This window comes from Phacochoerus africanus, chromosome 10, assembly GCF_016906955.1.
Source record: "Phacochoerus africanus isolate WHEZ1 chromosome 10, ROS_Pafr_v1, whole genome shotgun sequence".
NCBI classification, from domain to species: domain Eukaryota; kingdom Metazoa; phylum Chordata; class Mammalia; order Artiodactyla; family Suidae; genus Phacochoerus; species Phacochoerus africanus.
The window spans coordinates 41,411,201-41,438,967 of record NC_062553.1 but is presented as its reverse complement, the minus strand read 5'-3'; the positions used below and the strand labels follow the sequence as shown (position 1 = coordinate 41,438,967).

Below are 27,767 nucleotides of genomic sequence, written 5' to 3'. Positions count from 1 at the left end.
TGTGTTTCTGGCCACACCATTCCTTCCTGATTATAAAAGGATTCCTCCTCATTACAAGTTACTTTTTACCCCTCTTCCCTCCCTTTTCTGGGGTTAATTCTGCAGGCATCAATGCCATGTCAATAAAGAAAATAAAAACTGGTGTCCTGTGTGCTGAACTCATGTTTAATAGGATTTTGTAGTTCGGGGTGTGATTCTTTGTTTTAAGCTGGGATAACTCTCAGGCTCTATGCAGGTCCCACTGGTCTGAAAAGTTCCTCCTATCACAAAGGATGCTCCAGCCACTAGACAGTACCAAATTAAAAGGTAAAAGAGTTCCCACTGTGGCACAGTGGGTTAAGAACCCAACTGCAGTGGCTCAGGTCACTGAAAGGTGCAGGTTCTATCCCCAGCCCAGCATGGAGGGTTAGATATGGCATAGGTCATAGCTGCAGCTCAGATTTGACCCCTAGGGACTGCCACATACTGCAGGTGTGGCCATTTAAAAAAAGCCACCAGTCACCTCCCTCCAAGCACGTAATAGAACTTCATTTTGTCCAGACACAAGTGAGAATAAAGATTGAAGGGTGGGAGTTCCTACTGTGGCTCAGTGGAAACGACTCTGACTAGCATCCATGAGGACACAGGTTTGATCCCTGACCTCACTCAGTGGGTTAAGGATCCGGGGTTGCTGTGAGCTGTGGTGTAGGTCACAGACGTCTCGGATCTGGTGTTGCTGTGGCTCTGCTGCAGGCTGGCAGCTAAAGCTCCGATTCGACCCCTAGCCTGGGAACCTCCATATGCCACAGGTGCAGCCCTGAAAAGACAGAAGCCAAAAAAAAAAGAAGATTGAAAGGTGGAGCAGGAACATCTCAGGAGAGAGTAACTGATCTTTAGAACCTAAGCCAACAAGAACACAAACGACTTCATTGGGATTCCTCATGTCAACCTTATGAATTACTTTCCTATTCATGTTAATTTTTAAATAGTCTCTTTTAGGAGGATACATGCCAGTTATAATGATTGAACCACATGAGACCGCTGCTGTTTGACCATCATTTTGCCCACCAGAATGGTCAATGCGTGAAACAACCTAATAAGCATCATAGCAATGTGCAATATTCTCGAAATGTTTTCTGTATTTATTTTTCAATTTCAATGGAGACCTTGGGTTGTAAAAATAAAATGAGAAAATACGGCACATACAAATTCTTAATAAATGTCTGCTGGAGCCTCAAGTATATAAATCCTAGAGATCTGATAGCATTGCATGTTATCTTATGCATACTGAGAACAAACCATTCTCACACCAGAATGAATGTACTTTAACTATTTAAAATCTGGAGTTCCCATAGTGGCTTAGTGGTAATGAACCCGACTAGTATCCACGAGGACACAGGTTTGATCCCTGGCCTCCCTCAGCTGGTTAAGGATCTGGTGGTGTTGCCATGAGCTGCAGTTTAGGTCACCGTGGCTGTGGTGTAGGCTGATAGCTACAGCTCCAATTCGACCCCTAGCCTGGGAACTTCCATTTGCTGCAGCTGTGGCCTTAAAAAGACAAAAAAAGAAAAAAAAATTTAAAGTTTAATTTCACTAAGCTTGAAATAATCCAAAAAATCCCACTTGATTTATATATTTACACTTTTATTAGAATTCTTCAGAACTGTCAACAACTGGACAATATATCAGGGGAAAAAAAACACATGGAACATCAACATTCTTTAAACTGGCACCGCTTACATATTTACACATAAAGTTATTGTATATATAAAAAATATTTTCAAGGACTCATGGGCTTGGGAATATTCAAAAGACATTATTGCTACATTTCAATATTTACAAAAAAAAAAAAGCCACAAAATAATTTCAAACATTAAGCCACTGCAAAGAAACCTCTGATGTAAAAAAAAAAAAATTATAAAAATATAAACTTTCAAGAATATCCAAGACAAAACTCTCAGTTGAAGTGCCCTTGAAGTACCTAGACATCTATAATTATCAACCACTTTTCTTACTATAACCGAAAGTCAAGAGAAACATAAAGGTCATTTTCAACATATGGCAAACAGCGACAATCTCTTATGTGAAAACAAAACCCCGAACCGGTTACCTTTGGAAAGGTGTGAGAGCATAGAACTCCAGTGCAAATGGTTACTTCCAGATAAATGGCCACGGTTCTCGAAATGTAGGCTAAGGGGCCGAGGAGGGGGAAAACCGTGAGGACAGTACACCTGACTCTAGCTAGGGACAACACACAAACCTTGCCATGTACCCATGACCTCTTACAATTGGGCAGGGGGGAGAAAAAAAAAAAAAAAAGACATCTCTAAGAATCCAGGCGAAAGCCTTAAGAGTACAATTTAAATATGTTTCAGAGGGAGGGTAGCATTAAGCACATGTAAAGAACAGGTACAGTATGTTGAGTATAAATAACTGACTGCCTTCAGTGCAGGTGGATTGCAAATAAATACGAACTTAAGCACGCCACTTCCTATGTCTCTATGCAAGCTTTTGGTGAGCTTCTCTAGACAGCTAGGTGAAGGGAAATAAGAGCTGTGCTGCTGCTGAAAGCCAAGCTGCTTCTTGAGTACTGAAGGACCCTCTTGGACTCAAGGCAAGAATACTTCCCAAATATTTGCTACAAGCATACACAAGCGCGCACACGTACATAGATACTGGCCCAGCGTCCAGGGCATGCCTGCAAGGGAGGCTGACTCTAAATGGTATTTCCTGCTACAGAAGAATCCAAACTAAAACAGCACTGCTTTGTCATTCCTGCCGGAGCCATGCAGTAATAAATCAGTCACGTTTTTCAAATGGTATCCAATCCATTGAACATAATGCCATTCTGAGGCTAGTCGGCTTGTTCTGGACAATCTAGAGCCAAGTTCATTGGCTACAAAAGGAGATTTTTTTTTTTTTCGGTTAAGATTGTGCTTGGCAATTACGTTTTTTTCTTTTTCTTTTTTTTTTTTTTTTAAAAAAAGCACTGTTTCCTTCAAACGTGTCTGGCTCTTCAGCTATTTCTACACGCAGCAGACTCGAGCCAGGATTGTATCCAGAAACTACACCTTGCGGGTTTTCCCCCCTCAAATATGTGAACATGAACAATTTATAGATGAGTATATACAAAATGCAGGCAGAAACCTTCCCTCCGATCCAGCTCCCTAATAACAAACTACTTAGAAACCAGGTCAGGAGTAAAAAGGCTCATGGCCAGCAGCCTTATTCATGCCCAGAGAACATTTTTCCATGGCTTACGTCTTACTCCCAGCATGAAATACTTGACTTCTCGAGCCCAGATAGTCACAGGCTTCTTTCTGCCCTTTGTTTGATTAACATCCTATTTTCCACATCAAGGGATTAGGTTCCGGCATCATCATCATCACCATCATATTGTTACAGACGATGACAAGAACCGGAAGTGACGACAGCCAGGTGCTCAAATAAACCACTACAACACTTATTGGACAGAAACTGGAGAAGCCTTGTCAAGGACCTGGGGTGTTCAGCCCGTCCTACCCTCCTTTTCCCTAAGTCTGAATGCTCTCCGTTAATGGGGGCTAGCGTGCTATTGGGAACATATACAGCTCAATGGCAGCTGATGACAGAAATCATTGGCCACTAAAGTGTGCTCGTAAAGAGGATCACAGCGGAGCATCCACTACCCTGGAGTAGGATGCAAGTTGAAGGGAAACAAAATAACCATTATGAAAACCGAAAAGAATGGCAGTCGGTCGGTGTTGTGGGAGAGCCCCCCCACCCCCCCACCCCGGACACCCATTCTGCTTCAGACGTCTTCGTGGACAAGCAGCGGCTGCGTGGAGGAGGCGCTGCTGCCCACGGAGTTGATCCGCACGGAATGATCCACCGCGGGGTTCTCCCGGTGGGGGCTGCAGTTCGCTAAGTTGGAATAAATCTGAGGAGAACAAGTCCATAGTTAATACAGTTCCCACAACAAGTGCAGCAGCAGAGGGGGCACAGCTGCAGGTCCAGAATCACAAGTAACTTACAAAGACACTAAGAGCCAGGAGGTTTACAAGCCCTTACGACCAAGAACCAAATCACACTGACCAAAGACAAAACAAGATGTGTTTTATCCCTCGTTTCCCTCAAGGTCTGATTACTTAAGAAGTGATGCTCTAGGAGTTCCCGCTGTGGCTCAGGAGGTTAAGAACCCAACATAGTGTCCATAAGGATGTGGGTTCAATCCCTGACCTCGCTCAGTGGGTTGAGGATCTGGTGTTGCCGCAAGCTGTGGCATAGGTCACAGATGCGACTGAGATCTCGCGTTGCTGTGGCTGTGGTGTAGGCTGGCAGCTGCAGCTCTGATTCGACTCCGAGGCCTGGGAACTTGCACGTGCTGGAGGAGCGGCCCCTTTAAGGAAAAAAAAAAAAAAAGTGATGGTCCAAGATGGGCTTTTCTGCTGGGCCACATCTAGGAATGAGAACTTCCTAATGTTTCAACAAGGTATATAAATCTCTACAGCCAACTCTAATCCCATGGCTGATGTCACCCGCCAAGAAATCAATGGTCCTTCCAGGGGTCTTCCACTGAGAACCAGGCACCTGGGTGGGAAATGCTGCTTAATTTGAAACATGGTTTGATACCCAGAAGAGCAAGCTTCAACCCCAAAGCATCAGTGGTATGCTAATAGCTCCAAGCACACAATCCAGAAAATAAGGTAGCTTAAAAAAAGGAATTTGAGGAGTTCCCGTCGTGGCTCAGCGGTTAACGAATCCGACTACTAACCAAGAAGTTGTGGGTTACTGGCCTTGCTCAGTGGGTTAAGGATCTGGTGTTGCCGTGAGCTGTGCTGTAGGTTGCAGACGCGGCTTGGATCCCTTGTTGCTGTGGCTGTGGTGTAGGCTGGCAGCTACAGCTCCAATTTGACCCCTGGTCTGGGAACCTCCATATGCTGCGGAAGCGGCCCTAGAAAAGGCAAAAAGACCAAAAAAAAAAAAAAAAAGGAATCTGAGTCAAAATCAGGATCACTCATTCTTCCTTAAAAGAAGGTGAAGAAATAATGGATTTTGGTCCTGAATTCCACCCTCCCCAAATCACTGGGAGTGATCCCCCAACTTCAGACAACTCTTCATCCTCTATGGCTGGTGGGCATGACAGCTATCGGCTGTGTTCTGGTTATGCCTCTTTTTTTTTTTTTTTTTTTGCATTTAAGGGCTGCACCTGCGGCATGTGGAAGTTGCCAGGCTAGGAGTTGATCAGAGTGGTAGCTGCCAGCCTACACTGCAGCTCAGGGCAACACTGAATCCTCACTCCCTAAGTGAGGCCAGGGATCGAATCCGCATCCTCATGGATACTAGTCAGGTTCCTTACGGCTGAGCCATGACAGCAACTCCCTGGTTACGCTTCTTTAACGGGAGGTTTACTTACTGCAGTTAACAAGCTGTCTTCTCCCTGCTTTTGCCCTAGTGCCCGTCACCATCACCCCAACCCCCCAAAGGCTGAATAGCCTGACACAGTAGACAGAGACCCTTCTGGCCCATGACCAGCCCTTGGGGTGGAGGAGGAAATTCGGCAAACCCTCGTGCAAACATCAACCTCCATGCTTCTGAGCACGAAGCCCTGGGCTTGTTCCCCTCCTCATCTCGCATCTTCCAGCCCAGGATAGGGGAGGGAGAGGGCCGAAAAGAACTTGTTTCCATTGCTTTCCTTTCCCGCCCAAAGCCCAATTTACAGCCTAAGCCAAGGAGAGAAGGAGCAGGTAGCTTAGCCCTCGTTTCCAGAACCCGACAAGGAGGACCCGCTTGGAACACCTTGAACAGAGGTCCTGTGCTAGGCTAGCGTGTACTCACGTGATTGGTGCTCTCCGAAATCTGCTTCTCAATCAGCTGCACGATCTGCTTAAACGTTGGTCTTTTGAGGGGATCCGCATCCCAGCAAGTCTTCATGATGTCATACCTGCAAAATGAGGGCCATTTATCACTCTTCAACGCCTGTCACCTGTCCTCGGGTGTACACCACCCAAAACTTTCCACAATAATCCCAGGCCAGCCATGCAACCGGACCTACTGAAATGACATGGGCATACACTAACAACTCTTTATGAGAGGCTGTCAAAACTTTCTCTACCCTTGGAGCCAAGAATCATGAAAATCAGCTACAGAAAAGGACATCTGACCAGGATGTCCTAAGAAGGAACCAAGTGACATTTTCCAACTGTGCTAGTAAAAACCCTCAACATCTGGGTTCGTCTTTAAAACAGAACATAAAAGGGGAAACATTATGCCAAGGAAGAACATCTGGGCCTTACATTTCCGCAGGTGCATGCTCAGGGCTGAGCATTCGGAAACCCTCCTTGATCATCTTGTAGAATTTAGAATCAACTGGCATTCCGGGGTAGGGGCTGCTCCCTGAGGCACAAAGGGTTTGCAAATCAGTGTCACGGGCAGCCAGCAGGACAATGGGAACATCTTAGAGAAGATGCCCAGAGTCTAACTGAGGTGCCTTTGGCAAGGTGCATTTTACCTAAAGAGAAGAGCTCCCACAGAAAAATCCCATAGGACCAGACATCGCTTTCAAATGTGTAGACACAGTTGAAAATGCTCTCGGGTGCCATCCACTTCACAGGTAGCCGAGCCTGCAGTGGAAGCACAGGGGAGTCAGCAATGTTCATTACGAAGCTCCAAAATATTCCTGTAGATACTGCTCCTGCTGCGAGGTGGGGGTGAGAACTTGACGGGCATCTCACAAAGTCCTTTGAGCCATGACCTTGGATGACCCTGACTGCTTCTGAAATACGTGGTCACAAGTATAGTTGACTCTTGAACAACCAGGGTTTAAGCTGCATGAGTCCACTTACATGGGAATATTTTTCAATGATAAATGCCACACTGTCTGTGGCTGGTTGGATCCAAGGATGTGGAGGAGCCTCACGTATGGAGGGCTGGCTCTAAGTTATACGGAGATTCACCCCTGTGTGGGTCAGTGGTCAACGGTGAACTGTCCCCATTTTCAAGATGGAGACATTGGAGTTCCTGTCGTGGCGCAGTGGTTAACAAATCCGACTAGGAACCATGAGGTTGTGGGTTCAATCCCTGGTCTTGCTCAGTGGCTTAAGGATCCGGCGTTGCCGTGAGCTGTGGTGTAGGTTGCAGACGCGGCTCAGATCCTGCGTGGCTGTGGCTGTGGCATAGGCCGGTGGCTACAGCTCCGATTAGACCCCTAGCCTGGGAACATCCATATGCCACAGGGGTGGCCCAAGAAATGGCAAAAAGCCAAAACAAACAAACAAACAAGATGGAGACATTGAGGCTCTACAGCATAGTCGTTTGGAGCACAGATGTCAGAGACAGACACGGGGGTTCTGACCCAGACTCCACCACTGGCTGTGCCCGCAGCAAGCAGAAGTTCCAGCAGGGCCAAGGGATGAACCTGAGCCACAGCAGTGACAATGCACAAACCCTAACTGTTAGGCCACGAGGGAACTCTATTTTTATATTCATTACTTTGATAGCAGCTGTTAGACCCACCACTGGAACGTGTTATTCTTTGCAACAAAGAAGCACATGAAATGAGTATCACAGAGGTACTTTCTATATTTTAATAACTGCATTTCAATTTGACAGCTTTTCTTGGTACTTCTGTGTATTTTATTTGATGCATTTAAAACAGAGATCTCAGGAGAGTGCTTGTGGTGCAGAGGGTTAAGGATCCGACACTGTCACAGCAGCAGCTTGAGTCGCTACACTCCTGTGGCCTGGGTTCCATCCCTGGCCCGGGAAATTCCATCTGCCACAGGTGCAGCAAAAAAAGAATAGCTAGAGTAGTAAGTGCCACTGAAGTATTAGCCACAAGGTACCTGACGCTGCTCCCAGCATTTTATCTATATTGTGCTAATCATCACGACAACTTCAGGAGGCAGGTGACTGTATTATTACCAAATGGAGGAAAAAACTAAGGTTCAGAGGTATTGGGGAAATCCTTGCCAAACATCAGAGCACTGAATGACAGAACCAGATTTGATCTCAGCAAGACTGGGTCCAGAACCCATTACCCCTTTGTGGATGTTCAAAGGCCTGGACGGGGAAGTACCCATCATTCATCCATGCTTCCTTCCAATACTCATTCTTCCTCCCAAGAGTGCACCGGGAAGGAGAGGATTTGGCGTTATTAACACTCCCAGCCTCAGAGTTATTAGACATGCATGCTGCCATCAGGAAGTAAACCCAGCCACATTTCTACAAAACCAAGTCTTGTACAGCTCAGCCACAGAGACGCCATAGTGATGGAGAAGGAAATGGGACATCATGGTAAGGCACGCAAATAGCCACCTCCAGGAAGACCTCTGGACTGGAGCTATGGGGCTGGGAAAACAGATGCAGAGGGTGTTCGGGCCCATCAGCTTCCCATACGCATGGGATATGGCTCTGAAAAATCATAGGCTCTGGTTTCAGCCTCTACCGACCTATGTCATCTCAGACAGCCATCACTAAAAGACACTGGGCTTTTAGTTTCTCCAACTCTTAAACTGTGAAGACATTGCATTCCAATGCCAAGGGGTTATTCTGATGAGACAATGAAAAGTGGCAATGAAATAAAAGCACTTTGAAGTAAAATCGCTCTGCTCCATAAGCCAATTATTACTTACGAACGTCTTTAATAAGCTCTCTTTGATTCTAAGCGCCAACATTCTAGACGCCTAATTCTGAGCATTATCTTCGATTTTAATCTTTCTCACCTAGCACGTCAATCTCAAAATAAAATTCCCCTGCCGTGACCTTCAGGTCCACATTTGTTTCACTTGAACGAAATTGAGTTCATTGCTGTTCTCAGGCTATAAAGAAAATGAAGGCTATTTCTGTTTCCTTCGCATGCCCTCTAATTACACAATTAGAACTAGGAATTCTATTATCGGAATTTTGCAAAAGTACACTTCATCTGACGGCTAAAATGCATGGTATGGCAAAGGTAGGGTGTGCATTATGAAACTCACAAAAAACAATACTTAAGAAAACCTGCAAGGAAAATCCTTCACGGGACTGTCAGGAGAGCGTGGGTACTCACGTTTCCTTTGACCACGTAATTAGAATCATTCTTGATGTCTCTGGCTAGACCAAAATCACAAATCTTTGTGATTCGACCATGAGTAAGGAGGATATTTCTGGCCGCCAAGTCTCTGTGAATACACTGTTAGGAGAGTCGGGGGGACAAAAGAAAACCACTGAAATTTATTTTAAACTTTTAAAGAGGGAAAGCTATGTTTAATGCTAGAATGCTGCCTATGTTATATGGTGCCAATATTTTTGCTTTACATTTAAACTATTCGGTGCACCAAAAATAAACATCGAAATTGCACTGTGAATGATGTTCAAATGTGTATTTCACATCGTGAGGACTTTAATTGCTATAATCGCTTTCGAAACCAACTCAGATAAATGCTTTTTTCTTCTTAGGACTGCTTTCATTCATAGGAAAATACGTGATAAACAGTCGTATCATTTTTTTAAAATGGAAAACTCATTTTGCATGCTTCTCTTTGAAGGTCCTTTTCTAAAGAGTTTCTAAAATGTTTGCAACTTCAGTTTGACACCTCTCAAGGACATGGGGAAGAGGCTCTTGATTTCAGCTATCCTAAAACCTCATTTAGTTTGGCAATTGTTTGGAAATGTCACCAAGGACACGAGAGGATAAGATCTGTAACCACATTCTATTCTGTGAGCCCCATTTTCTAATGAATTCCTCTTACCTTTCTAAGAGCCCTGGCTCCTTGTTTTGGTTCCATCATTCTCTTCCATCCCCAATCTCCTTATCAACTGTTAATTACTTTCTCTTGATTCCCTGCCCCATCACACTTCCTAAAGCATCTATGCAATATTTGAGGTCTAACTTCAAAAAGACCCAGGCACAGGCTTCACTGAGTATTGCAACTACACGAAGTGCCCCCTCCTTTTGCTGTTAAAATCATTCTCTCTCTATGGTCTAAGAGCAGCTCCTATATCCTAAAAGCCAAGTTTTAAATGAATTCATTGCATATAAAAAAATATATTCATAGAAAGCTCATTTAGACAGGCGTGCACTTTAAGGCTTATAAATGAGAACAAGAATTCCAAAGAGACAGCAGTTGGAACATGAAGAAACTCTATTTCCTCTGCTTTTGGTTACCACACTGCAAATGGCACTCTGCTTTCTAACTACGGCTCTAAAATGCTCCTTGGGGGCGGTGGGGGTGGGGAGAGGAATCTTCTGAGAATCACCTCCATGAGAATCACCTCCACTTACATTCTTTGAGGCGAGGAAGGCCATGCCCTTTGCCACTTGGTAAGAAAAGCTGAGCAAGTCCTCCAGGTCTAGGGCCAACTCATCATCTTCCATGATGGCAGGAGTCACATCTCGTTCTATATATGAGCCTGTTAGGAGAAGGAGGATTTTCTTAGCAACTAAAACCTTAAAGACAAGGACAGAAAAGCCAACGACAACAAACACTACCACGGCAGCAGCAATGAACTGATAGGAACTGGCAGGGAAACCCTCCCCAAAGTTAAGGACACATAGGTATTGAAGCATCAGGTGAATACTGGGCAGGGTTACAAAATCTTTAGGGAAGGGGAAGGTGGATGGATACAAAAGTCTCCTACTTTTTACCTGCAAAATATTATTTGGTAATTTGTGATACACAGATGTTATCATCCACATAGTAAGATGCTCAGACATAAGAGCACATGCTCGTACTCCAGAGAGCCACTTGCAACCCTTAACTGAACCACGGACCACTGGCAAGGCCCCTGGATCCTACTATAAAGGAGAACCAGTCACTACCAGGAATTGTGTTAGATTCCACAGTGGTACAAGAGACCCTCCATCAATGAAGTTGTCCTGATTGCTTGATAGGTACCCACCTATTCTCGCAGATCTCCTTTTGTCTGCCTTGGTTGGTACCACATAAGACACTCCAGGTTTCATGTCCATGTACTCGTTCGTACTGTCACTGCTGGGAGAGGTGAAACAGCCATCAAACCATGATTAAATAAAATGGGAAACAAGGGAGCACACCCAGGCAGGCTCTAGCTCCCACTCCCATTTTCACATAAGAGGCTGACTTTGTATGAAGAAAGCATTGCCAAGGGTGGATAAAAGAAAATCTCGCTCAGTAAGATAGGCATTTTAATACGCAACCTTGGGTCCAATCCTCAAGAATCAGCTGGCCCTTTTTTGTGTGTGCATGTGTATGCAAATCATAGAGGAGACTCAGGTTAGACATTTCCCATCTCTTGACACCAGGGATTTAACGGGCAACAGAGAACCAAAAGCATTATCACACGTAAATTTCAAACTCCCCAAATGAGCCTCAAGAGAGACAAAGAACCGGAGCTCCTGAGTTGTGTTCTTAGGGGAAGAAGACAGAGACAGTGAACATATAGCGACTGATGGAAGAAGGTTTTAAAAAACCAAGTTTGGTTCAGATAAACACCAATAATTTGGATGATTTTCTGAACCATCTGGACCTCTTGAATCTGCAACATTTGGCTGGAGAGTCTTCAAGATTTCTAGTACTTCCTGCTTCTGATTAGCATAGAAACACCATGACAACAATCTCCTTCGGAGTGTGCTGGTGGTTCCAATCCCATATGGGATCCCAAAGCACAAAGAACACTGCAGGACTGAACAATTTAGGCCATTATTTCCGAAAAGCTAAAAAAAATATACGGGGCCAAGGTTTCAGACATAAGGCAACGTGGCTCATTCATTCATATGAAGAGCATATACACCAGAGAAACGAACAAAAGGTGGTATGGTACTGCCACTTGACACTACTCAACGTTTAGAGGATTAAAAAAAAAAAAATTAAAAAGCTTTACCTGGGATTTAAAACTCCAGCCAGAGGTATAGAAAAACACTTTAAGAGATAACCATCCATCACTAATATTTATTGCAGCCTCTCCAGGGCCTAGAGTTAATTAAGCTCAGAAGACACAGTCTTGCCTTCACAAAATGTAGGGGATATAGTGAACAAAAAGGAAGGGAGAAACCTACCCGATGGCAAAAATAGAAAATATACAGGAGCAGACATGCTGGGTATGGTTTCTATCGGGCTGGGTGAATCTAGGAAACCCCTTTTTAATTGTTTTTTTAAGGCCACACCTGCTGCATATGAAAGTTCCCAGGCTAGGGGTTGAATCGGAGCTACAGCTGCCGGCCTACACTACAGCCACAGCCACACCAGATCCAAGCCTCATCTGCGACCTAGGCCACAGCTCAAGACAACGCCAGATCCTTAATCCACTGAGCAGGGCCAGGCCCTGAACCTGTGTCCTCATGGATACTAGTTGGGCTCATTACTTCTGAGCCACAACAGAACTTCCCAAATCTAGGAACTCCTCAGTGGTGGATTCTTAACAACACTTGGAAAGAAAAGACAAGACAAGAGCAGAGATTTCAATTCGGGTTGTAAACGACACCAATTCTCTGTAAGGAAACTTGAAGCCCTTGACACAGCCACATGCAGGACAGTATCAGGGATGAAAGAGACGAAAACAAGGTGCAGCATTTTCAAAAATGTGCTAGAGTGGTTGTGCCTTTTTATAGCATGAAGAGTTTAAGGGGGGGAAGAAAAGGCAAGGTATACAGAAATAATTCCACGGTAGATGGCAAGAAACCTACGTGCAGAGAGCTGTCTGGAGCTCCTTGCCATTCTGTTAAAGGTTGTAAAGGAATTTACTGTGACAACTTGGCAGCCTTTCCCATTTTCCCTATAAACAGCGTCTCACTGTAAAGATGCATATAGTACCCAGCTCAGCAGTATAAAGGGAATGACACGCAAGAACAGAACCTTGGTAAGCGAAGCAGGTAGAAAATCCATTCAACTGAACAGAACTTAAGCTTAGAAAAACACTAAAGATGCATTTTTAAGAATCCACAACAATTTACTTTCAACACGATCTGAATCTTTAAAAACACTATGTGAACTCTCTCAGCCGTTAATCACATTTAAATGATTTAATAATTCTGATTTTGTACCTCAAAGTACCTCAGTTCACTTTTTTAAAGAATCAGCCTTGATTGCAAACCCTTCTGACCCCATGAACTGCCTGTCAACAGCAATTTATGCAAATCAGTCTTACCAGGAAGACTCCTTTGAATGCAGAAGGTTCTTATAAAGCGCCGCTTCTGCGTGATCTTCCTGCTTTGAGCAAATAAACGAATCACGTTTCCGTCTCAAAAAATTCAGGAGATCACCATAGCAACAATATTCTGTAATGACCAGGGTGGGCCCTACACGCATTGAAGAAAAGGTTAGAAAGAGCTAAGATACACTGCCCAGCCAGCACCCCCATAAAAATACCCAAGGGTGATCATGGCCATTCACATACAGGTTCAATGCTAAGCCCACTTAGTACCAGGACAATCCTATCTATTAACATTGCTTAGCAAAAAGCGTTCTGTGGAGTAAAAAAGAAACAACCTTTCTACCTGAATTTCTCAGTGGTTAGGGGCCAGGCGTGACTGCTGGTTTTAGACAGGGGCTGCAGCTTTCATGTTACACTGTTATCAAGCTTCCTACATGAATCCTTTGATTCACTTCTATTTACAGTGGGGGCCTCATGCCACTTGGTAATGTTATTATGGAAATGATGACAAGCACGGGCACAAACTGCAGCCTAATAGGAAAACCAGCCAGCGGAACCGCCAGCTGAGACGGGAGGTATGTGGAATCCTGAAATGCATCACCTGCTTTCGGAGGCCCTATCAGTCGAACTTTCTTTCTTCTTCTTCTTTTTTTTTCTTTTTTTTTTTTTTTTGGCTTTGTGAATGCCTAAAAAACTGCAGCTCTGAAGTTAACAGGCAACTAATTAACTCAGGCAGAAATCTCTCATGAACAATTCATGATGTGGCAAAGCAACGTTTATGGGGGCTGTTCGAAGAAATTAGAGAAAGCTGTCAACTTGACCGTGGATCTCTCCAGATCTTGAGGAATGGCTCATTTTACACATTTTTGTTCCTTTAGACCCAAATGCTTTCTGGAAACATCAGAGGAAGCCTGGATGGGAGGACTAATGAATGCTTCAGAATTGGAAATTGAGTTTTTATAGAAGCGAAGTGTTTGCTCATTTGGTGTGTCTTTGAGAGCTGGTAGGCTTTAGAGGCTTATTTTTAATTATGGTATGCAAATGAGTATTAACCCTTTTGTGGCTAAATGTGATCCAGCAAAAAGTAAAAGCTTGCAAGACAAAAGACAAGACATTCTCAAGATATCCAAGAGGTCAATGTTGGTGGGACAAACACAACAGCAATGAAGCTATGTCCTGGTTATTCTGCCACATGATGATAAACCTAAAATATACACTCTTAAGAACAACAGTTTTGGGGGCGGGGAGGGGGTGGAGAATGCCAGGAAGAAGTTCACCACCTGGGTACAATCTTGCAAGGTGCTTATCATCAAGGATGGTCAAAATCATGTCAGAATCTCCCCTCTTTTGATAAGTGGGCCCAAAGCAAGACACACATTGGCCATGGCCTTACCTCCAATGGTGCAGGCGCCAAGAAGATTCACAATATTCATGTGATTACCGAGGTAACTTAAGACTTTGAGTTCAGACATTAGGGCTTCTCGCTCCGTTAAATGGGCACTTGCTAAAATCAGAAACATCTTAGTTTAGCAAAAAACAAATCTGGCCACACCGACGTCCAGCACGCACAGCAGCCTGCGGGAACTTACGTTTGAGCATCTTCACGGCAACGGTCATGGCCGCATCTGACTTAATTAAGCCGTATGCAGTGGCCTCAACGACTTTCCCGAAGGCGCCAGCACCCAAGGTTTTGCCTTTAGCAGGGAACACGAGGAAGTGAGTGTCAGAGGTGTGGCGGGACTGAAGGGCCATTTGTGTCATTTCAAAACCAATAAAGGAATCAGGGACGAATTTGTCTAAATACACTTCCCTCAAGAGTGTGCTTGGTACTGGGAGTTCCCTTCGTGGCTCAGCGGTTAACAAACCCGACTAGGATCCATGAGGATGTGGGTTCAATCTCCGGTCTTGCTCAATGGGTTAAGGATCTGGCGCTGCCATGAGCTGTGGTGTAGGTTGCAAATGTGGCTCGGATCCTGCGTTGCTGTGGCTGCTGTGGTGTGGGCTGGCAGCTGTAGCTCCAATTTGACCCCTAGCCTGGGAACTTCCATATGCCGAGGGTGTAGCTCAAAAAGCCAAAAAGCCAAAAAAAAAAAAAAAAAGTGCTTGATTCCAAATCTATCAAAGGTAATAAAATTTCACCAAAAAAAAAAAAAAACCTTATGATTTTTAGGTGGACTAAAACAAAGGAAGCTACTGGGGTTTGCTAAAGTCACTGTTATGTGAACACAAAAAGGTTAGGTGGGGGAAAAAATGTAATTGTAATGTATACATGTAAGGATAACCTGACCCCCTTGCTGTACAGTGGGGGGAAAAAAAAAAAAAAAAAAAAAGGTTACGTGGACAGCCCCTGCTTCATACTGACCAAAACTCAGCCTGTTCCTGGGAAACTCCCATTTGTGATCATAAGGAAGTTGCGTTGGGTCTATGTAGACATAATTGTTTCCATTTATCTCCTCGACAACCTTCCACTGTACTTCATACATGGGCTTCTGGTGGAGGGAGAAAGGGAAAGAGGTATTATCCTTTAATGGTTAATGATTGAGCCATGACAGCGTTCAGGGTGGAGAACAAATAAATGGGGTACCTGTAGATATTTATAGGTGAGAATCATCACGATGATACACATCATACCGGCTGCAATCACAAAACCAATCAGCAAAGGCGTGAAGAGGGTGTGGGCATGGATTTGTTCTAAAATGAAAGAGGCACATAGGGTCACAAGCTATTAGCAGCGTCGACCTTCCCCGCAACCACCTACCCCGCAACTCACCCACCCCCTGCCCTACTGCCCATCATGGCAGGAGTCAAGCGAGGGGCACCTGAGCTCCTTGCCTGGTTATCTTATTCTTGTTATGCACAGGAATCTTTTAAAATAACAGCATTAAAGCAGATGATTGTGGAAAAGAAACTGAGATTTCCATGGCACAAGAATAACAGTATGTTGGCAATGAGTGAACTTTGACTTCAAATTCCTGCCTTGAACTTTAAGATGTTTCCTTTAGGGATAGTTTATAGTTTCTCTTTTATGTTTTCCTGTTTTCCCCAAATTTTCTGCATTGAGACAAGTTTCTTTCACAACCGAGAAAAACATTTTTAAAGTGTTCTTTTCATTGCCCTGTCGGAAAAAAGCCTATGATGCAGAACAATGTAAGAGTCTTCCCCTCATTACTCAAAACCCGAACACAAACCATTTTTGGGCACGCGTTCTTTGCCAACTCAAAAAAACAAAAACCAAGCCCTAAGCATATAGGTGCCCAGTTCTTTTGTCTTCTGACTTCATACCACTTCATCAATTTGTCCAAAAGGATCATTTAACTTATGTTAGGAGAGCTAGTCACTCATTGATCAAATGTCAAAGATGTTAAATAGCTCACTAACATGAGTTCATAAAAGGTAGTGCTAACTTTCTGATATGATGTCTGGCAGTGTATTATTAAAATGACTGGTTTTGGAGTTCGCGTAGTGGCTCAGAGGAAACAAATCTGACCAGCATCCATGAGGACACAGATTCAATCCCTGGCCTCACTCAGCGGGTTAAGGATCCAGCATAGGTCGAAGACACGGCTGGGGTCTGATGTGGCTGCAGCTCCAATTAGATCCCTGGCCTGGGAACTTCCATATGCCGAGGGTGCCGCCCTAAAAAGACCAAAAACAATTTTTAAAAACCCTGATTTTAAGTAATAATTAAATCATTTTAGATTGAATTTTAAAATTTAGATGGCCCTAATTCTGTTTCTGTTTGGGTGGTAAGGTAAGTCTATCACCCCTGTTTTCTTTCTTTACCCCTTTCTAACAGAAAGAGTTGGGAACACATGATTAATTATATATATACACATATATACACATCCGGGCATACATACGTGCAGACACGCATAAAACACATATAGCACATGGTTAAAATTAGTGCACACGTGGTATTAACAAACTAATACAGAATGAAACATTGATGACAATCAAATGTGCAATGTAGATATTACCAGAAATGACATGGCCAGTGATGGAATGAACTTAAAATCATGATTGACATGGCAGGCAGAGCCTAAACATCCCCTTAAATTGGATTAAAAAGAAATATACCTTTGCTGTTACCTTTAAATGCAAAGTTAAAAAAGGCAGAACTCTTGCCCACATCGTTGTAAGCCCTGCACTCCACTGTGCCGTTGTGTTTGAATGCACTGTAATCAATGGAGCTGTGAATCACTAGTTTTCCAAATGGTGATACAGATGAGTTTTGGATCTGCACGTCCACTGGCCCAATGGGAACGGAACATCTAGGGGGAAAACACAGCAGTTCAAGCTTACTAGAAGAAAAATTATTGGATTTGCCTTTTTTTTTAGGGCCGCACCGGCAGCATACGCAAGTTTGCAGGCTTGGGGTCAAATTGGAGCCACTGCTGCTGGTCTACACCACAACTACAGCGATGCAGGATCCCCAGGTGCCTCTGTGACCTACGCCACAGCTCACAGCAATGCTGGATCCTCAACTCACTGAGCGAGGCCAGGGATCGAATCTGAGTCCTCATGGATACCAGTCAGATTTGTTTCCACTGCGCCACAATGGGAACTCCCTTGGCATATTTTTTTATTTACTATATTTTGGGGGTCCATGTCTGCAGCATGAGGAAGTTCCCAGGCCAGGGATCGAACCCGCACCACAGCAGCGACCAGAGCTGCTGCAGTGACAGCCAGATCCTTAATCTGCTGAGCCACAAGGGAACTCACAGTGTACTTACATTTATTTATTTATATTGTGTTTTTGGTTTTTTTGTTTGTTTTTTAGGGCCGCACCTGAGGCATATGGAGATTCCCAGGCTAGGGGTCCATTCGGAGCTGTAGCCACTAGCTTACACCAGAGCCACAGCAACACGGGATCTGAGACCTACATCACAGTTCATGGCAACACCAGATCCTTAACCCACTGAGCAACGCCAGGGATCAAACCCACAACCTCATGGACACTAGTCGGGTTCATTAACTGCCGAGCCACAGCAGGAACTCCTCCCAGCGTACTTTTAAAACTAAGTCAGAGGTTCATAATCAGACATTCGCTTTTACCGCTGAGAGTGTGATGACGAATGAGCTCCTCTGCAGCACCAGGAGGAAGAGAAGCACGTGGGGGAGGAGAAAGAGAGGAGGGCGCTGGAGACGTGGGTTTGAAATCCTGGCTCAAACACCTACTCTGCTGACTTCCTAACTGGTACTTAAAACTCTCCAAGACTCAGTTCGTCCAGCTGTAGAGCCGGGATGCTCATACTTATCTCGGAGGGTTATTGAAAGGATTAGAAATAAATTCAAGAACACATCCTATACCCAGTAGACTTTACAGATGAAGTAATTGGGAGAGGATGTATGAAGGGTTGAAAAGGAAGAGTGTGGAGGAGGAAAGCAGTAAAGTCTATAAGGATGAAGGCAGGGCAACCCCCAAACCCCGGTAGTGAGCACCCTGCGGCTCCAGGTTCTATGAAGGGAGATGGATGGAGTGGTGCCCCAGGTGATGGAGACCGCATCAGGAGCTGGACTCCGATGACCCTATTTTATTTTATTTTATTTTATTTTATTTTAATTTTATTTTTCTTGTTATCAAGTCTTTAGAAATAAGTCTATCTCTGTTGACATTTTTCTTGGATTTGGGTGGTATTTCATGCGGTTAAGAGGTCTTGGGGAGGTTTCTCAGCATGTTAAAGTACATTAATATGTCAAACTGCATGATGACGGACAGTTTTGGGGAAGAAAGTCAAATAGGTGTGGGTACCATTGTGATCATTTGGGGGCTCCACTCAGTTTACTGGATAGGTTCCTAGCAGAAGGCTAAGAGAACTTTGAGTCTCTCTTCTTCTTCTTCTTCTTCTTCTTTTTTTTTTCCTTTTTGGGGCCACACCCTTGGCTTATGGAAATTCCCAGGCTAGGGGTTGAATCAGAGCTGCAGCTGCTGACCTATGCCATAGCCACAGCAATGCGGGAGCGGAGCTGAGTTTATGGCCTGCACCAGAGCTCATGGCAACGCTGGATCCTTAATCCAATGAGTGAGGCCACGGATCGAACCCACATCCTCATGGATCCTAGTCGGGTTCATTAACCGCCGAGCCACAAAGGGAACTCTGATGACCCTATTTTAAATTGCACTCCCCCCCATATGCCCAGCAATTTCCTATTCCCTTACTTTATTTTACTTTCTCCCTTAGTGTGTAACACTGGCAAGTGGTAGTTATTTTGTCTGCTGCCCATCTCTGCCATTAGAATATAAACTCACAAATGGGACTCGGGTGTGCTTTGTTCACTAGACCTATGCCCGACTTATATAGAGTTGGTGCTTCATAAATGTTAGTTTAACCTGTGTCCAAAACTACTGAGGTGGCTTCCCCTGAGGGCATATACGTTCCAAGGATCCTGACTCACCCCACCCCCCGCCCCGCTTTACACCCCAAAGAAAACGCTCCTTAAAACTCAGCTGAAAACAATAATCCTAATAACCTCTTCCAACGTGGTGTTGATTAAAGAGGTCTATTCTGTGGAAAATGAAATTTCTGTTATTACCACCCTGACTATTCAATTGTGATGTTACACTGGGTTTTAAAGCCCGAGTGTCAAATAGCATTCCATGGATTAAAAACAGCAATGCTGACTCCATTTTTCATCTTCAGGTAAGGTGAAAGGACAATTTGAATGCTCACGTATGGACGGCAAAGGATAGGAAGCACAAGGCCAGACGTGCTTTGCTCAGGGGCCGGGCACCTAATCAAGGAGAAAACCTTCCTTTTTTTTATTTTTAAATTTTTTTTTATTATTATTATTATTTTTTAAGAAAACGTTTCTAAAACACGTTGCTTCCCATCGCCATATGCACGTGGTTAATTGTGCGATCATTAGTTTTTGGTAACTTGGCAATTAACTCCCGAGGTAATTTTTTTCATGACAACGACAGCCACATTTCCCCCACACACGTTACCTCCTGTGTATAGACTGGAAATCTAATTACTCTGTCCTGGAAAATTGCTTTATCTACCTGCAGGCTGGAAATTGCATGATAAATCCAAAAGATAACCACCAAAATAGAGAAGTCATTCAGTAATCATTTTCCAGCAAACAAAATTAATGTCTACCCAGAAAAATATAGCAATTATGCCCTCTAAAAAACCACATGGAGAGAAAAAAATTAATCAAAACCGAGTTGTTTTTTTTTTTTTAAATCTGAAAACATATTTGAAATTCAAGTGAATTGCAGTCCTCGCCTCATGCATGTTAAATGGTACCCAAAATAATCATCTCACCTCTGCTCGGTGCCTGGACAGAAATACCAATCGATGGTGGGCTCTGGGAAGCCTGCCGCCACACACTGGAGCATGCCGTTCATGAGCCTGTCATGGGTCAGGATTTCTGGTTTTGCTGCAGAAAGAGAGACGTGACCACATGTCAGACTGCTGGGGAACCTCAGCAGAAGGGAACCGAGGCTCCCTTCATTCACTGCCAATCCTTAAAAACTTTCTTGAGGCTGAAGATGACCCTGAGGAGGTAGTTCAAAGGGGAGGTTGACCAGTGCGTGGAAGGCACGGGGAGGTGGATGAGAGGTTCTGACCCAGAGAGGCTTTCCCTGCTAGAGCTGCCCAGCCCCCGGGGTGGACCATCCATCCTAGGGATGTGGAGGTTCCCGAGAACTCCCCATCCTGGGTGGACTGCCCATCCTTCGGGCGTAGGGGGTCCCCAAGATCTCCCTGTCTCAGGTGAACTGCCCATCCTGCAGGTGTGGGGGGGGGGTCCCAGAGACCCCTCTGTCCCAGGTGGACTGTCCATCCTGCACATGTGGGGGTCCCAGAGATCTCCCTGTCCCGGGTAGACTATAAATCCTAGGGATGCAGGGGTCCCCAAGATGCCCCTGTCCCAGGGATGGCAAAGGTTGCAGGACTGCCTGGCAAGGTTTCTGTTTCTAGTGAGGGGGAATCTGAAAGACAGCTTCTAATCAGGACCCCAGGATTCTCAACTGTTGTAAAGGTGAAAGTCCATGTGTTTTTTTTCTTCCCCCCTTGTTTTTGTTGTTGTTGTTTTCTGGCCATGCCAATGGCAGGTAGAAATTCCCGTGCCAGGGACTGACCCCATGCCACAGCAGTGACAATGCTGGATCCTTAACCACTAGGCCATCAGCGAACCCTGAAATCTGGTTTAAAGGATTCCTGCCATCAGGATTTCAAATTACTGAAACTGTCATAGGAATTTCAAGTTCCAGCAGGAACCGGAATAGGTGAAATTAAGAGGAGTTACAGGAAAAAATTAAGCTCCCTGCCTTTGGAAATTTCCCTGTTTGGAGGGTGAGGGTACGGGGGAGGGGTGGTGGTGCTGATAAAGAGCTGAATCACCCTTTTACAGAGAAGACAAAGCCCAAGAGTTAAACACAATATGGGCTTTTAACTCCAAACTTGTATTTCAAATGCAAAACAGGAACAGAAAATTCTAAGAGGAAACCAGCCTGAGAGTTTTAGTCACACATATCTCTAAGTACAATCACTGAAAAAGTAAACTGTATCAGCAGGAATGCTCTAATTTGACATTTCTATGTAACTACAATAATCAACTGATATTCAATCAAAGGTGCCCTAAAGCACTGCAAATTCCTGAAATTATTTCTAAAATGAATGGAAGACGAACTTAGTTCAGCTGTTCTACCGGTAATGTATCTGAAGGATTCTAACCCTTTGAGAAATGAATAAACTACACAGGAAGCATCTGATGGCAGGGATGGTGATGAGCTTGCCCTGTATCCTTGATACACACAGCATCACCTATGCCGACGCCAAGCCTGAGAACAGAGCTGTGAGCAGCCATGTGTGGTACACAGACCTGACATGGAGCGGTTCTCTGTCCTCCGCCAAGTCTCCTCATGTGAACAATGGAAAAATCTAATAAATTGGTAATTAATCTATTCTAATTGTTGTGACAATTAAATGACATGGAGCACACAAAGAACTGAGTCAGAAGTGAAACAATAAATAAGTTAGCAATTTATTTGTTACAAGTTTATTAATATTCGCTTATTCTTTTCCATTCAGAGTACCTTCCCGCCCTGATTAATCTAGCACCAATTACGTTAACTGTAATTGCCATTCTATACTCTTCATTGATCTAAAAGTTGCTTCTTTAAGATGGCATAATGTGTATGCATCTTAACCTGATACAGTGGTAATGTGACATCGATTACAATGTAATTGCTGGGAAAATACATGCGGTCAGAAAGAAAGATTGACAGATCAGAAGCTTATGGGCTCGAAGGAAGGTAACACTGATAAATGACATCTCTGTATAGAATGACCTCTCAGCACCTCACCTCCTTGCAGGCAAAATGACTTGGCAGGGATCAGAGTGTCCACATGCGTGGCACACCCACCTGTCATTCAACCTGGTCCTGCTGATGGGCAGGCCATTTGGCCAAAACACACAAAAGAACAACTCTCCCAAAGCAACCTCAAGGTAGGGACATCCTTGAGAGTTTGGATCCAATGCCAGCTTTCACAAATAGAGCAAGAAGACAAGCCATCGTCTTGTGAAAGCATCCATCTGGCAACTTTCATTTAATTATCATGCGCGACTGTGTGATCGGGCTAAAAAGTAGGACATAACACAAAAAACAGTGGAACTTTGGGAGAATGCTATTTGCTGAAGACTACAGGCGCCATACGGCAGGTGCCTCTGGACTCAATTCAAGTGTCATCTCCTTTTCCAAGCCACCCTCAACTCTCCAAAGCCAAGTTGGTTGGACTCGTCTCCCTATTCCTGGAGCACTTGAGAGCACCTGGTGCACTTATACAATATCCTGGCCTGCCTCCTCCATTAGACTGTATGTTCTCAAGGTCAAGGACCACGTCTTACTGAAAGTCTATTTGGCACCAAGTGCGTCTGACCATCTGACCGATGGCAGACACGCAGGAAGAGCTGTTGGATGATTAAGTCCCCCCAAAGGAAAAGTCCCTTAGACTCCAAAGGAACCGGATTAGAGTCCCAAAAAGGGATCTCAAAGAACAGCCTGATGGTGGCTTTCCTGTGTCAGGGGCATGATTTACATTAGTTTTGCAATGGTGGGTCATGACCTAAGGCATCCACATGTGTACCTGGCCATGGGAGTTTTTCTCCCGTACTGAGATTAATGGTGAGGGGGAGGTCTATACATGAGCAGCAAAGATAAGTGGAAAAGACTCAAATGGGAATCGGGTTCCTAAGACATATTTCCTCGTACCCACCTTCCTGTTGTCACACATTCTTCCTAATGCTACGCGATGGACTTTTAGTGGAATTAAGTGTTAGAAGGAAAAAAAAGGCCTGAAAGGATGTCTTACGATGTTCGTGGTGGTTACCTCTGGGGAGTAGGGTTATGGATAGTTTCTATTTCATTCTTTGGATTTATTTTCTAATTGTTCTTTATAATGAACACAGAACGAATTAAAAAAACCGCAATTCGGAGTTCTCGTCGTGGCGCAGTGGTTAACGAATCCGACTAGGAACCATGAGGTTGCGGGTTCGGTCCCTGCCCTTGCTCAGTGGGTTAACGATCCGGCGTTGCCGTGAGCTGTGGTGTAGGTTGCAGACACGGCTCGGATCCCGCGTTGCTGTGGCTCTGGCGTAGGCCTGTGGCTACAGCTCCGATTCAACCCCTAGCCTGGGAACCTCCATATGCCGCGGGAGCAGCCCAAGAAACAGCAACAACAACAACAACAACAACAACAAAAAGACAAAAAAAAAATTTAAAAAAACCCGCAATTCCCATCGTGGCTCTGCAGAAATGAATGTGTCTAGTATGCATGAGGACACAGGTTTGATCCCTGGCCTCGCTTGGTGGGTCAAGGATCTGGCTCTATCATGAGCTGTGGTGTAGGGTCACAGATGCGGCTCGGATCTGACATTGCTGTGGCTGTGGTGTAGACCAGTGGCTACAGCTCCGATTCAACCCCTAGCCGGGGAACTTCCATATGCCCCGGGTGCAGCCCTATAAAGACAAAAAAAAAAAAAAAAACAAAACCTATAAGCCATTTTTAATTAAAAAAAAATTTGGAACAGCTGAAAATTACAAAATCCATTACATTCAGCCTCGGTTACCAGTGCTCCTAGATCCAAGCCTTCCAGCGTGACACCTGGTAGCAGTTACACTACAGCTAGGGCTGGCAAGGGTGCGGTCCGGCTGGCCTACTTGTTCCCGAGTGCTGATTAATTAGGCAGATTTTTTTTTTTTTTGATGTTTTGAGGGCCGCACCCTCGGCATATGGAGGTTCCCAGGCTAGGGGTCTAATCAGAGCTGTAGCCACCGGTCTATGCCACAGCAACTTGGGATCTGCTCACGGTGTACGCCTGCGACCTACACCACAGCTCACAGCAACACTGGATCCTTAACCCACTGAGTGAGGCCAGGGTTCGAACCTGTAACCTCATGGTTCCTAGTCCGATTTGCTTCTGCTGTGCCACAATGGGAACTCCAATTAGGCAGATTTTTAAGCTACTACCCCAACCGTAACCTGAGGAGAGCAGGGCGGCTTTTGTCCTGTTGGACCTGAGGCTGGCAGAGCAAGCTCAGAGGGCCCCCCAAATGTCAATGTGTATTTGAAGCACTAAGAGAAGAGGTTCAAATGGACATTCCTGGGCCCCAATCCCAGAGATTTAATAGGCTGAGGATCTGACCTAGCAACGGGCATGTTTAGAGCATCTCTAAACATCTGGGGCAAGGAATTGAACAAGGCACTCACCCTCGGGGTCTTGCAAATACAGGTTGGCAGCTCGAGGGAGCCCCTCCTTAAATTCTGTAACCGCTGCATCTCTCTTGCCTCAGCCCAATTCCAGCTCTGTCCCTAACACTGGTGACAAGAGACCTCATTCTGAAAAGGCTATTACACGAGTACGATTGGGGCTGTCCACAGCAAGTTGTACTACAAAAATGTTTAATGCATAAAGAATGAGCTAGGTATAATTCTGCCTCTAAAAATGAAAATCTGGGCTCATCTGCATTTTGTAAGTGCCTCAATGCACTGTCTAAGGCATTAAATATACATTTTGCTTTTAAAGACACATAACTCCCTGCAATTCCCCAGGTTAAGTCTGAGCTGTGTTTTCTTACATTTCCCGCAATCAGCAGTATCCCAAATGACACATTCCCTAATTCCTCCCAAGTTGGAGGTTCAGATAAGCCTAAGAGGGGTAGAAGTTATGTATTTCCTGTGGAGATAAAGAAGAGCCTCATCTCCCTTCAAAGCATTGTGGACCTGAGTCATTCTGCTGTCTCCACCAACACTGATCGGCTCGTAGGCAGATTTCACAGTACTTAGAATTCTTCTGCAAATGTATTGCTCATGCAATTAAAAATCCCAACCATTTGCTGATCTAGCCCACAGATATGTGATCTTAAAAAAAATATTCCTCTTCACCACCATCAAGTCCATACGGAAGGCAAGAACAAACTGAATTTTAAAGAAAAGAGGAGTTCCCGTCGTGGCGCAGTGGTTAATGAATCCGACTAGGAACCATGAGGTTGCGGGTTCGGTCCCTGCCCTTGCTCAGTGGGTCAGTGGGTTAACGATCCGGCGTTGCCGTGAGCTGTGGTGTAGGTTGCAGACGCGGCTCGGATCCCGCGTTACTGTGTCCCTGGCGTAAGCCGGTGGCTACAGCTCCGATTCAACCCCTAGCCTGGGAACCTCCACATGCCGAGGGAGCGGCCCAAGAAATAGCAACAATAACAACAATAACAACAAAAAAGACAAAAGACCAAAATAAATAAATAAATAAATAAAATAAAGAGAACAGCACAGATAGCAGGAGCTGGGGGTGGGGGCAGGAGGAGGTATACAAGTAACTGGTGGAGAAGCACTGAGTACAGTACTTTGATGAGCACAGTACTTCGATGAGTATGGTACTGGAGTACTTTGCTCATCCTAACCACCACCACCAACTCCTACCACTGCACATGGGCTCCCATGCTATATATAATCAGCAAAGATCACGGACTTAAGTCTCCACGTAACAAAAGACTAAATGAAAAGGAATCCTAAGGATGAATTTGTTTTTACAACTGTAGATCTAGTGACATTTAATAGCAATATAGCAATGCTTAGTAGCCAGTTGTCACTATCCTGATTTCAGTCTGGGTCAAATCCACATTCCTGCTCTAATGTCATTATACTAAAGGAATTTAAATCAACTGAAATAAAAGTATTAAAGAAAACTCAGGTGAACTTTTTTACGTATAAAAAGAATGCCACACTTTATAAAAAAAAAAATCTCCAGGAGTTCCCGTCGTGGCGCAGTGGTTAACGAATCTGACTAGGAACCATGAGGTTGCGGGTTCAATCCCTGCCCTTGCTCAGTGGGTTAAAGGATCCGGCGTTGCCCTGAGCTGTGGTGTAGGTTGCAGACGCGGCTCAGATCTCGCGTTGCTGTGGCTCTGGCGAAGGCCGGTGGCTATGGCTCTGATTCGACCCCTAGCCTGGGAACCTCCATATGCAGCGGGAGCGGCTCAAGAAAAACACAAAAAGACCCCCCCACCCCCCCAAAAAAAAATCTCCAGAGTAGATATTTTGAAAATACATGTTGGGTTTTTGTTCGTTTGATACATTCTTTTTTTAAATTCTTTTGGCCACGCCCATACATGAAGAAGTTCTGAGGCCAGCAATCAAGCCAAGCCACAGCAGTGACTACACCAGGTTCTTAACCACGAGGCCACCAGGGAACTCCTATATATTCTTAAAGGGAGTCAGAAACTGGTACATGGGCACTTCAATGGAAACTTGTTCAGCAAATGAAACAAAACTTCAACTGCAGTTTCCTGCATCTTAGCAATGGTTAGCAGTGTCTATGATTTCTATTAAAAAAAAAAAAAAATATCCGGAGGAGTTCCCATAGTGGCGCAGTGGTTAACAAATCCGACGAGGAACCATGAGGTTGCGGGTTCGGTCCCTGCCCTTGCTCAGTGGGTTAACGATCCGGCGTTGCCGTGAGCTGTGGTGTAGGTTGCAGACGCGGCTCGGATCCCATCCTGAGTTGCTGTGGCTCTGGCGTAGGCCGGTGGCTACAGCTCCGATTCAACCCCTAGCGTGGGAACCTCCATATGCCGTGGGAGCGGCCCAAGAAATAGCAAAAAGATAAAAAAAAAAAAAAATCCTCCTAATGAACTGATGCTCTAAACGAGGGGTTAGCAAACTTTTAATGGAAAGGGTGAGACAGTAAATATTTTAGGTTCTGTGGGCCGGAGTCTCTCTTACGAAATACTTGATTCTGCCACCGTACCAGAAATGTAGTCACAGGCATGCAAGCAAATGTGCACAGCTGTGTTCCAATAAAACTTTATGGATACTGAAATTTGACTTTTATTTTCACATCTCACAAACCTGATTTTTTTTTTTTTGTAAGAAGGGAGGGAGGGAGGAAGGAAAGAAAGGAAGAAAGAGAGAAAGAAAAGAGAGAAACGAAAAATTCTTAGCTTATAGGCCATTCAAAAACAAGATAGTTGTCAAATCTGGCCAGAGGGCTACAGTCAGTCTGCCAATCCCTACTCTCCCTCTCTCCTTTTATTTACTTATTTATTTTTTTGCTTTTTAGGGATGCACGCACGGCATATGGAGGTTCCCAGGGTAGCGGTCGAATTGGAGCTATAGCTGTTGGCCTACAGCACAGCCACAGCCACGCCAGATCCGAGCTGCATCTGCAACCTACACCACAGCTCACCACAGTGCTAGATC

General features: G+C 44.7%; 1 protein-coding gene across 8 annotated transcripts in view; it reads right to left on the bottom strand.

The window, feature by feature from the left end:
- Positions 1 to 2,352: 2,352 nt before the first annotated feature.
- KIT (KIT proto-oncogene, receptor tyrosine kinase) overlaps positions 2,353 to 27,767 on the bottom strand; it is a 92,797-nt gene continuing 67,382 nt past the window's right edge. For 4 of the 8 annotated variants that reach the window (XM_047798717.1, XM_047798718.1, XM_047798713.1 and 1 more), the window contains 14 exons: positions 20,337 to 20,451; positions 17,146 to 17,339; positions 15,653 to 15,759; positions 15,431 to 15,557; positions 14,658 to 14,762; positions 14,462 to 14,572; positions 13,063 to 13,213; positions 10,840 to 10,931; positions 10,223 to 10,350; positions 9,008 to 9,130; positions 6,470 to 6,581; positions 6,255 to 6,354; positions 5,797 to 5,902; positions 2,353 to 3,898 (listed from right to left, as the gene is read on the bottom strand). In XM_047798717.1, the coding sequence (XP_047654673.1) occupies positions 3,770 to 3,898; positions 5,797 to 5,902; positions 6,255 to 6,354; positions 6,470 to 6,581; positions 9,008 to 9,130; positions 10,223 to 10,350; positions 10,840 to 10,931; positions 13,063 to 13,213; positions 14,462 to 14,572; positions 14,658 to 14,762; positions 15,431 to 15,557; positions 15,653 to 15,759; positions 17,146 to 17,339; positions 20,337 to 20,451 (1,700 nt within the window). In that variant the 3' untranslated portion in view covers positions 2,353 to 3,769. The remainder of the gene's footprint in view (positions 3,899 to 5,796; positions 5,903 to 6,254; positions 6,355 to 6,469; positions 6,582 to 9,007; positions 9,131 to 10,222; positions 10,351 to 10,839; positions 10,932 to 13,062; positions 13,214 to 14,461; positions 14,573 to 14,657; positions 14,763 to 15,430; positions 15,558 to 15,652; positions 15,760 to 17,145; positions 17,340 to 20,336; positions 20,452 to 27,767) is intronic. The other 4 variants (XM_047798719.1, XM_047798720.1, XM_047798715.1 and 1 more) reach the window with 1 other exon arrangement.